Source organism: Pezoporus occidentalis, unplaced genomic scaffold (genome assembly GCF_034315485.1).
Source record: "Pezoporus occidentalis ecotype Australia unplaced genomic scaffold, CSIRO_AGI_Poc_V1 ctg328, whole genome shotgun sequence".
NCBI lineage: Eukaryota > Metazoa > Chordata > Aves > Psittaciformes > Psittacidae > Pezoporus > Pezoporus occidentalis.
This window is the reverse complement of record NW_026915246.1, coordinates 238,915-249,916: the sequence shown is the minus strand read 5'-3', so window position 1 is coordinate 249,916 and position 11,002 is coordinate 238,915. Positions and strand designations below refer to the sequence as shown.

At 49.6% G+C, this 11,002-nt stretch overlaps 1 protein-coding gene across 1 annotated transcript; it reads left to right on the top strand.

Moving 5' to 3' along the window:
• Positions 1–3,272: 3,272 nt before the first annotated feature.
• On the top strand, positions 3,273–8,368 carry LOC134168935 (keratin, type I cytoskeletal 13-like). Its single transcript, XM_062629097.1, has 8 exons — positions 3,273–3,797; positions 4,647–4,729; positions 5,555–5,711; positions 6,109–6,270; positions 6,716–6,841; positions 6,997–7,223; positions 7,691–7,812; positions 8,085–8,368. Exons 1-8 carry the CDS (start codon positions 3,309–3,311, stop codon positions 8,108–8,110), a joined length of 1,392 nt encoding a protein of 463 aa, XP_062485081.1. The 5' UTR covers positions 3,273–3,308; the 3' UTR covers positions 8,111–8,368.
• The last annotated feature ends 2,634 nt before the right edge of the window (positions 8,369–11,002 follow it).

Below are 11,002 nucleotides of genomic sequence, written 5' to 3'. Positions count from 1 at the left end.
CTGAAGCAGCCCAACCATTAAGGTATCAGGGAGTAGGTGAGAGGGGCCCTTCTGCTGTAAAAGGCAGAAGTTATTAAACGAAGACTGTGGATCATGTCTTCTTTAAAGATCACTTCCAGCCCTACAGAAAGTCCCAGACTTGATGCAGAAATCTCTCGGTAGCCATGTAAGGCCAGTGCTTCACAAGAGACCAAACGAGATACTTATCATGGTTATAATGGCAAAGTTCCACTGGTTGGACTCCTCTGTTTACACCCCAGTTGCTCTCACAGCTCTCAGAGAAGAAGCCAGAAAGCGTTTCCCCATTCCTTTCCTGTTGTCTTCTCCTGCCTTATTCAGTGCAAAGACACAACGCAAAAACCCCACTGCTGCACTTCCCAGCTTTGGTTCTTCCCAATCTACGAGTCCTCACACTCCCATTTCGAAAAATACAAAGCTACTGTACTGATGCTCTTCCAGCTTCCAGCCTTCTGGAAACTCAAGGCAACCTACGACACCTAAAGCTTGCTCCTTTCTCCTGGGAGCCCCGGCTGATTCCCACCGGATCTGGACTAGTTTTCTCTGCTTGCGAACTGCTGCTGACATCTAGCTGCTCCACCTGCTTCCCTGTGCTGCCCCAAAGGCCTTCCCACCCTTCCCACTGGGTCCGGCAGGCGCCGACCATGAACTTCCACAAAGCAGCTGTCCTAAATTCCTGAGAGGTGAAAGACCTAATGACAAGGGCTTCCAATGATCCAGACTTTATGAATATGCCTCTGGAAAGCCTCTGGGGCTGCACAGACTTAGCTCTTGTTTGTGGTCCTACAGGTTGGGATGGGTCTGGAAAGCAGTTCATGAGAAGGTACCTTGTGATAAACTGTTCCCCAGCAGAAAACACCCTGGAAACGACCTTTATATTAAAGAGCTGCAAATTGTGGAGCTGCAAACCTCAGTCTGGAAACTGTATTTCCATGAGATTTACGTATTTCTTTGTGCTAATGAGACATACCCGGGAAGTGAGCTCAAATATCTGAATGAAAATAGGAGGAAAAGCTCAATTTACTTTTTTAAGGTCTTCAGAATAATGGTTTCATTCTCTCTTAGCTTAACCAGTGCACCCATTTTCTGACGACAAAAGGGAAAATGGCAAGAGAGAGGCCAAGTGTGTGCCAAGTGAGGATCCTGGGCAAAGGAGCCTGCTGAAGACAGCAGGAGGAGCTGGGTTTAAGGGATAAAGCTCTATGGGGTACCTCAGAAAAGCAGGAGGCATCCTCTCTGCCCTCCACAATAACTACCGCAATAGGCATGTAGGCATCCTCCACTCCCACAGGGGAGTAAAGTCATTCCATGTTTCTGCCTGCGTTATTCTGATGTGCTAAAATGATAAGTGTGGAGCCGGGGAAGGAATGCGTGCTCACTCCGAAGAGATGCTTGCTGCAGACAGCTGTTGGGAAACTCCAGAGGAATCATACGCGGGACAGGCAAAGCTTCAAGCCATGCAACATTACATCAGTTTCGGTTCATTCTTACCACCACACCCTGACTCCAATTATGTTCTCCAGTCCTAGTAATGAAATCCAGGTATTCCTTCCTATGCACAATAAATTTATTAGAGTTTTTACCTATCCTGAGCTTTGCTCCTTTGTATTTAGGGGCTGAGTGGAGCAGAACTTGAAGGAAGGGCAGGCTGACATGCAGGCGTTGAGATCTGACACAGGAGACCCAGGTCCAAGGGCAGACTCTGCCAGAGGCAGGCTCTCAGTCTTTGAGTAAATCTCTTTGAGCAGGTCTCTCCACACCTCTGTCTCCAGCTTGCTGGAGATACCACCGGAATGCTGCTGGCTTTCACTCTACTGGATAAGCAACATCCAAGGATGAAGAGACAAAGGCACACATCTTTTAAACAGAAATAAGGAGAATAAGAACAATAAAATCATGGACTAATCCATTAATACTGGCATAATTCACCCCTTCAGTAAGTGGGATTATTTACTTGCCATACTAACAGCTATCCCAGTCCACAGCCCTAACACAGAGGAGGATTTGAGCACTTGCTCCCTGGTGAAGCAGTCTTGGAGAACTCCTTGCAGTGAATGCTTAGTTTCAGAAAGCTCTGGAACGCCTGTCTCTTGCTCAATGTCAGCAGAAGCAAGTTCTCCCTAGAGAGAAGCCCATTGCTCTTGAGCCTTAGCAACACACATGAAAATCAGCTTAGCCTGAATTGTGCTGTCAGAAGAGTGAAAGGATTCTTCCTTTTTCTTTTCTCTGCCTAGTTAAGATTTGGAGACATCAGTGATAGAGAAGAGCCTGTCGTTTGTGCTTCATCCATCTTCTCCGAGCCCGTGGAGAACTCTATCTGGCCACGACTGCTCTGCCAGCTGTATCAGCAATCCTGCCTTTATATTTCCTAGCACCTGATCCCAAACCTCTTATTAGAATGCAGCACATACAGACAGAGAATTGGCCATAGGATGTTTCCACTCCCATTCACCATTCCAAAGCACCCACCCCTTGCTGGAACAATCACTGTCCATAATGACGAAAACTGCAGAAATACCTTTCACTGAGCAACAGGAAATACGTAAAGTGCTTTTACCTCCCTTTACACTCTCTACATAAAAAACAACCCCTTTGTGCGTTACTGGAGAGCCACGATCATACACGAAGCACCTTTCATCCGTGTCCATTAAGAGATCACTCCACAGCCTCGTCTCGTAGCAGTGTTCTGGATTTGTCATTTTGCCAATGGAGAGACTTAAAGGTTAATCTCTGCGTCTCTGATCTTTCCACAACTTTCTTACATCATTCCTCATACATCATTCGAGAGTCCAACTTCGTATTTATTCGCTCTTTTTCATCTTCCATATTCCAACATCAGCACCTTGCATGAAAACTGCTTATTCAACTCAAAAGGAAAATAAATTAATGAGAGATAAAGAGCTCTTTGATGCAATAGCCTTTAATGATTTCTTCCTGGTATATAATTTAGGACAGTGTTTTTCCTGGCTTAATGTTGTAAAGTTTGCATCATAAACAAAAAGCTGATGATTCATAAAACATTATTGCTAATGTATTTTTGAAATTAGCAAGAGACATGTAAAGTATCTTCCTTGTCTACCAGGATTCCTAAAAGGAAACTTCCCTTTGAGAAATTATTCTTGGCACCAATGGCTGGGGTAGCTGGCCTTATGGGAAGAGGATTCGGTGGTGACACCCACTCTGGAAGGTATAAATAGAGTTTCTCCGCCACAGACAGCTCGCAGTCTGATTTAATATCAAGCTGTGCATCTTGCTTTGGGCTTCTGCTTGCATTTCCAGCTGCTGTCACCATGAGTTGCAACGTTAAGGAGACTATTACTGTGTCTAGCAAAGGCAGGAGCAGTGGTGGCAGCTGTATCATTGGTGGTGGTGGTGGAGCACGGATTTCTTCCTATACGATAGGCAGTGGCAGAGGTTTTTCTGGAAGGAGTTACTGCGGTGGAGTGAATTATGGAGGGGGACTGAGTGTTGGTAGCTTGGCTGGTGGGAGCTTTGGAGGTGGCAACTGCTATGGCAATGGCCTTGGTTTTGGCCTTGGAGGCGGTGTGGTTGTTGGTGGTCTTGGTGGCGACTGCTTGCTTTCATCTTGCGATGAGAAGGTCACCATGCAAAATCTCAATGACCGCCTGGCTTCCTACCTGGACAAGGTGAAGTGCTTGGAGAAGGAAAATGCTGAACTGGAATGCAGAATCAGAGAGTGGTACGCGACACAGGGCCTCTCCTGCGAGCCCCGGGACTACAGCTGCTATTACAAAGAGATCGAAGATCTTCAGAACCAGGTAAACCCTTTTTCAGTCGTTCCTTCCCCATCTAAAGCTCATGTCTGAATTTGTATTTAGAACCTACTGCAACTGTTAGAGGTAACTTGGTGCTGCTGAATGTCTCTGCAAACAAATTTTGGCAAGCTGCCCTATGGCACGTTGTGGGTGCACATCAAAGACATGCTGCAGGGTGATACAGGTGGGGTGATACTCTTCAAAAGGAAAAGGCTGCTTTGTTACGCTGGGTTTGGACTATACAAGTATGAATCTGATACTAAATGTGCTCTGAGGAGATGTAGGGGTGTCAGCCCAGTAGGAAAAGCAAAGCAAAGAGAACTGTAGCACCAGAGCAAAACACACAAATGCCCTATCAAAGGAAGCGTTGTGAATTCTAGGTGAGACAAGCTGAGGATCTGAAATTGACTGCCACAGTGGCACAAAGAGCTTGATATTAACACGTCCACGGTGAAAGTTACGGCTGATCTTAAGGCTTAAAGATACCTTCCAAGTATCTTTCCCGAGGATCCTTAAGCTTGAAGCCCAGAACACATTAGCTTCAATGTCAGCTGAGATGCAATGTCTTAAGGGAGGTTCTTTAGGTTCACTTCTTTGTGAAGCACCTTTGGGACTTCCCTTTATATCTTGAAACTGGAAAGTTCCATCTGAGAGCTCTATAACTCTCAGCCTCTACACAGCTGATGTGAGTGAAGGTGGCAAAGCTGCTGCAAACTGCTCAAGAAACAAGGTTACTTAATTCAGAAGGTAACAGGAAAAGGACCTGGTGAAGGGATCCTGCCTAACTGCAATCTACATAGAGTAAAACAGCAGAGAGAAAGGAGACATCTCTCATGGTCTGCTCTCTTCCAGATTGTCTGCGCAACCATTGATAACAACAAGATCATTCTGGACATTGATAACAGCAGGATGGCTGCTGACGACTTCCGAGTGAAGTGAGTACACCTCTGTGCAGATGGACCCTGCTGCCTCCTCCCTGCCCCTTCACATCTCACCTGTGGAGTCTCAATGTGTAATTACAGACTTCAGACGAGTCTCACTCCAACACCACATTAGGACAGGGCGGCGTGATGAAAGGCATCTCGCTCTTGGTCACCAGCCCTCCTTAATTAGTATTCTTGGGTAAAGCATTTGGCAAGTGTTTGTGGTGAGGGTTGGGGACCCAAACTGCAGGGAGTGGTCCTTAGTGGTGTGGTTGGTACATTTCCATCACAGACAATGTAGATTGGGATCAGCAAAACAGAAACACAGCTGGATAAGTGACTTTTTACAAGGGCCTGTAAGGACAGAACAAGGGGAATGGCTTTAACCTGCCAGAGGGGAGACTGAGATGAGCTCTTAGGCAGAAGCTCTTCCCTGTGAGGGTGCTGAGGTGCTGGCACAGGGTGCCCAGAGAAGCTGTGGCTGCCCCATCCCTGGCAGTGCTCAAGGCCAGGTTGGACACAGGGGCTTGGAGCAAGCTGCTCTAGTGGAAGGGGCCCCTGCCCTTGGCAGGGATTGGAGCTGGATGAGCTTTAAGCTCCCTTCCAATCCAAACCATTCCATGATTCTATGATACCAAACACACAGTGATCAGGAGCATGAAAAACAAAGATAAGGAAGAAAAGCTGCCACAGAACAGACATCAAGTGCAATGCAGAAATCCAATGCACAGAGCATTCAGCTGAGAGAGCAAACTGCAGTTCAGAGCAGGCAGTGAGGCAAGGAGAGAGCTCTCTGCACGCACGGAGCACGTGTGAGATGTCACTGCTCTCTGGCAGGTACGAGACGGAGCTGGCCCTGCGCCAGAGCGTGGAGGCTGACATCAACGGCCTGCGGCAGGTCCTGGACCAGCTCACGCTCTGCAGGTCCGACCTGGAGGCGCAGCTCGAGTCGCTGCGGGAGGAGCTCTGCTGCCTCAAGAAGAACCACGAGGAGGTAGGATCCTGCCCCCACCAAGGGAGCACCACTGCCGATGTGAATGTGCTTTAGGTTTAAAAGTGAAGAAAAGCTGCTTTCACCCCACAGCTTCCCATCAAACCCGTTGGGGTTCAGACCTGCCTGGGATGGGGGGGCTCTGGCAGAGATGTGGCCTCCTCTCTTGCCAGTGCTAGGAGTGCCAGAGGGGGGTGAAATTGCTGCTGACTCCAGTTGGATGAGGAAAGAAATTACCCAAGAGATTTGTTGGGAAAAACACTTGCACCATCTTCCAGTGCTTTCTGTGGCCACAGCTCCGGGGCACCCCTGGCAGAGGGCGGTCCTCAACCACCCAGCTCTGCTCTTGTGTGTGGTCTCTGAACCCCCAGTATGCATCTGATCTGGGTTCTACTTCCAGGAGATGAACTGCCTGAGAAAACAATCCACTGGAGACGTGAGCGTGGAGGTCAATGCCTGCCCTGGACCAGATCTCAGGCAAATCTTGGAGGATTTGAGGTGCCAGTATGAGACACTGATAGCGCGCAACCGCAAGGAAGTTGAGGATTGGTACGAGTGCAAGGTAAGCGACATGTGCCTGCTCCCAACACACACACAAACTTCAGGGCACACGAGGGCTGCGGGAAACACACCTGGAGACAATAAGCAGTTCTTCCCGTACAGTGAAGCCCATGATCAGCACTTATTATCCACTGTGCTCCACAGGAGGCACAGGCCTGTCTGACCAGTTTGCTGTGTCCCATCTGGAAGAGCAGACTTTGCCACAAGGGCTTGTGGTGTGTTGTTGGAGCTGAGCTACTCCACAGTTGGATTAAAGAGACTTCTAGCCACAAGCTTAATGTGATGCGTAAAGCAAGTGAGCCGCTGAAGCTGGCGGTTAAAGCCCAGAGCAGGGAACGTGCCCCGCTCACGCTTCTTTATGCCAGCAGTATTCTGCTTCTGTAAAAGCAAGTCCAATTTACACAGATATTCCCTAACGCTCTTCCTTCTGCACTGGTGATTTTCAGATTGAGGAGGTGAATCGGGAGGTTATTACAAGCGGTCAGGAGGTAGAGACGTGCAACAACCAGGTGACTGAACTGAGACGCCAATTGCAAGCCCTGGAAATCGATCTCCAAGCTCAGCTCAGCCAGGTGGGTGCTGAAGGTCCCTACAGCCATGAAGAGGTGACTGCTGGCCTTCTTGAACAGCCAGACCGAGCAACCCGCGTGGTGGGGAGGGAGCAGCTCTTTCAGCTCCAGGGTGACACTTACATGAATGTTGTTTCTTTGCTTATCTTGTTTATCAGAGAAATAACTTGGAATCCTCTCTGGCTGAGACCGAGTGCCAGTACAACACCCTCCTCGGCGAGCTCCAGAACCAGATCACGTGCGTGGAGCAGCAACTGGCTGAAATAAGAGCGGAAATAGAGTGCCAGAACCAAGAGTACAAGACTTTACTGGACGTCAAGTGCCGTTTGGAGCAGGAGATTCAGACCTACCGGTGCTTGTTGGAAGGAGGACAGCAGGACCTTATGTATGTAGATCTCTAAATCCACTAGGGAATAAATGAAAATATCAAGGGTCTGTATGACAGATGGGGAATCCAACAGAAGCTTTAGTCTATCTTAATGCTCTCTTTGAGATGATGAAGTTGTCTTATGAGCTGCTTCACTGTGATGAGCATTCAAATCTGAACTAATGTTGCTCCTTGGGATTTGCAGCAGAGAAACCAAATCTGTTAACTGCTAGTTACAACATCATAACTACCAGTATTCTGTCAGCAGAATGTCAAAATATGAATTAATTGCAATGCTCTGCATTGCATTTCCATGCCAAAGGGGAACAAAACTGTGAAAGAGCCCTGAAAGTGCAAAAAGAACACAATGTAAAATACCCCAACCCCTATAAAGGACATAGTTTGAGACTTCTGTCATGTATTGAGCCAGTGTCGTGTAAAGTTCTAAAATTCTCTGTTTGCTCCCCCCAAATCTATCCCACCAGTCATGGAGGAGGAATCGGAACTGGTGTAGGAGGAGGAGTCATTAGGACAAGCCACACCTATACGGCAACTTCATCGTCCCACTGCCAGCCCCAGGTCGCACCCTGCAAGACTGGGGACATAGGTAAGAGCTGTGATTTCTCAAAAGGAAACCTGTTTGATTCAACGTTGCAGCTTTAACTGATCTGTGATTTAACTGATCTGTAACTTTATAAGTGCAAATTCCCATTAAAATAAAATTATTTAGGGAATCTCTGGGGTTTTCTGGGTTGTCGGCTAACCACTCTGGTTTAACAGAGTATGCTCTTGAAATAAGGGCTACACAGAGCACAGTTTTGTTATTTGAAGGGTTTTCTCTCTGTTCCAATCAATAATGCTGCTATATTTCTTCTCCAGTGACCTGCAGGAGAATTTGTGACTGAGGAATGGACTAGAAGATGAAATAAAAAGAAACCCATAGAAAAACCAAGAACACTCAATGTTCACTGCACGCCTCTGCAGAGAAAGTAGAAGTAACTCAGTGATGCTTTGCCATGTACTTAAGGGGCCTGTTGGGAGCCACCTTCTCTTCTCTGTTCTGCTGTTTCTGTTCTTTAACGCTGTAATCTCTAGAAGTTACTGGAGTTAGTCAGGATCACTGTGTACCTGCTGGTGAAAAACTTCTCTAATAAAACCTTGCTTCTGCCTCATGCAATCAAGAACCCTGTGTCTGGAAACTGCCTTCCTTTAGAAAAGCAGGTGCTGATCCATGCACAAGGGCTGCGTGAGCTGGTTGGGAAAGGAAGCCAGGGAATGGCCTCACTGACCTCACAGGTCCTGTCCTTCTCCCTGTCAAAACCTGTAGTACCTGTGGCCTGGTCCTACACAACATCCCCCATGCCCTACATGAACAGATCAGGCAGGTGCCTGTGGGTTTCCCATGGAGCATTTTCCCTAAATTCATTGCAAAACAACAGAGAAGGAAACAAGTGGAGCTGGAGCTCATCAGTGAAAGGAGAAGAGAGAGATCATGGACAGGAATTCCCCTGTAAAAGCAAGCTCAGGGCAGTCTATACCCACAGACAGTTATGGCCTAGCAGCCACCCATGGTGCACATCTCCAGCTGCTCTCCTGATGTGGCAGGCACTAAACCGTGAGTCGTGTTGGCTGCTGGGGAGGACGATGTCAGTCATGTACCTCTTAACAGACCTGCGCTGCAGGGACGTGCCTCCTGACTCCTCCTGGGACTCCTGTTATAGGTATCTGCCTCTCTGCAGATCACATCCCATCTTGTCTGCTCAAATTATCTGCCTGGGGAGAGGGACCATGGGGCCTGAGTACCTGGGTGACAGTCAGCAGAGCCCAATGCAGATGCTGAGATGGCAGATTCTATTATGAGTCTCTTCTCTTGAGATGGCCAAGGGATGGTTGGATATCCATAGATGTGCAGAGACACTCACAGGATGGAGACAGCGAAGTGGCCTGAAAGCCCTTTTTATAACCTAACACGACACCAGCACTTCTCACACGTAACCACACGTAAAGTTATTTTGGAGCCCTGTGCTGCGAAATTAAAAAGCATTTGAAGCACAAAAGCGAGTGCATTTCTCCAGATCCCACTCCTGAGCAGCGCACCCAGCTGGGCGAACAAACAGCACCCCTGCCTGGGCTGCTGCTCAGCCTGAGCGCCGCAGCGAGCGGGCCGGGGCCAGGGGAGGTGCTTGGGCTCCGCAGCAGGGAAGCAACACGACTGATCCCTGGCGGACGGGGCCGTGCGGAGCAGCGGGACACGGCGCAGGCAGGGCAGGGAGCAGAACCGCGGGCACCAGGCTCAGGCTGGGTTGGTGCCCGCGGCTCCCACACCGCGTTGCTGGCCCAGCTTCGCACCGCGCTCTGCCCACACCGAGATTTGCCCCCATGTACAACCCCCCGTGTAACACCCTGGAGCTGCGCAGCTGAGCCGCCGCCTGCTCCCGAGCACGGGAATCAAACCCGAGGGGGAGGCAGCGTCCCACTGGAACTAAAACCCGTGCCTTTGGCAGCGGAGTTTTCCCTTTGCACCGCTGTCGGCGCTGGCATTTCCCTGCTGCGACCGCGGAACGAAGCATCAACCTGGAGAGCTTGTGAAAACATTTATACTGCCTCGGGTTGGGCTTGCTTTTCAGGGGAAAGTGAAACTGAGCCCGAGAGCTCAGGGCAGGGCTGGCTGTCATCCCCTCTGTAGCAAGGCTCAAGCAAGAGCTTTTCACTTGATTTCAGACAAAAGCTTAAGAGCAGCTGCACTAATGAACAACGCGGACACACAAAGGCTGCTTGTGCTAAAGAACAAGGAACTGGTGAAAGCTGCTGATAAACGCAGCCTGAGCGACGCTTCAGTACTTCCCAAGTCTCTCCATAAGGTGTCAGCTGTACTTAACCGGCAGATCCAAGAGCAACATGCTCCCAAGTGCCTGCTCCCACACAGTCCCCTCCTGCCTCTTTTGTGCCTACCCATGGGGTGAGCAGCTCCCGCAGCGCCGGGCTGCGACCGATGCCCTGCTGAGAACGGGACTAACACTTCACTGAGAGGCCAGGAGGTGCAAATGGGTTGGGCTGATGCTGTCTGTGGCTAAAAGGGAGCTGCTGTTGGGCTACACACCGAAAGCACAACAATATGTAACTGAAATAACGTTCTATAAAGGGCAGTGGCAGCAAAGGTGCAGTAACAGCAGTGGCCGGCTGTGAGGGGAAGCATTCCCTCCTGCCCTGCCAATCCCTGTGCCCACAGCGCTGCAGGATTCAGACCCGTGTTGTTGCACTGCATGTGATGTCTGGTGATGCAGGAGGAGATGGAGGCCCTGCACCTCGGTCTGCAGCTGCTCTCTAGAGGGCACCCAGCTCCCAAAGGTGCCGAAGGGTGTGAAGGCGAGCTGGAGGCGTGCGGCAAACCCAGCTCCCATTGCCTGGGCTCCTCCTCTAGCACAACTCCACAAACACTAAACAGACGAAGTCGTGCCTGCGGTATGTGCAGGGAGCTCCTGCTAGCTGAAAACACAACCCGCTGTCAGCCCTGACATCCTGCTCCAGTTCCCTCATCAGTATTCAGTGGGCGCAGCCGCAGTGAGGTTGACATGACCTGGTTCTGTGTGTGTGACTCTTGCAGAGGATGATGCAGGTTTCCTCCCTCCCTCCTTGAACCCCCCACTGGGTGCTCCTGTGTGTAAGGGATCAGAACTGACGCCAGGCTGAAACTCATCGCAGTAATCCCTGTGCATGTGACGATACCACTGCAGTATTTTGCACCCTGTCATTAGGCAGGAGCACAGGGAAACCCAGGTTCTCCACAGGGGTTATAA

What these genes read in the sequence shown, in the direction of transcription:
- LOC134168935 (XM_062629097.1), top strand. Translation starts at nt 3,309, where the DNA reads ATGAGTTGCAACGTTAAGGAGACTATTACTGTGTCTAGCAAAGGCAGG. An exon ending in TCGAAGATCTTCAGAACCAG is followed by an intron (nt 3,798 to 4,646) that starts GTAAACCCTTTT and finishes GCTCTCTTCCAG; the next exon opens with ATTGTCTGCGCAACCATTGA. An exon ending in TCAAGAAGAACCACGAGGAG is followed by an intron (nt 5,712 to 6,108) that starts GTAGGATCCTGC and finishes TTCTACTTCCAG; the next exon opens with GAGATGAACTGCCTGAGAAA.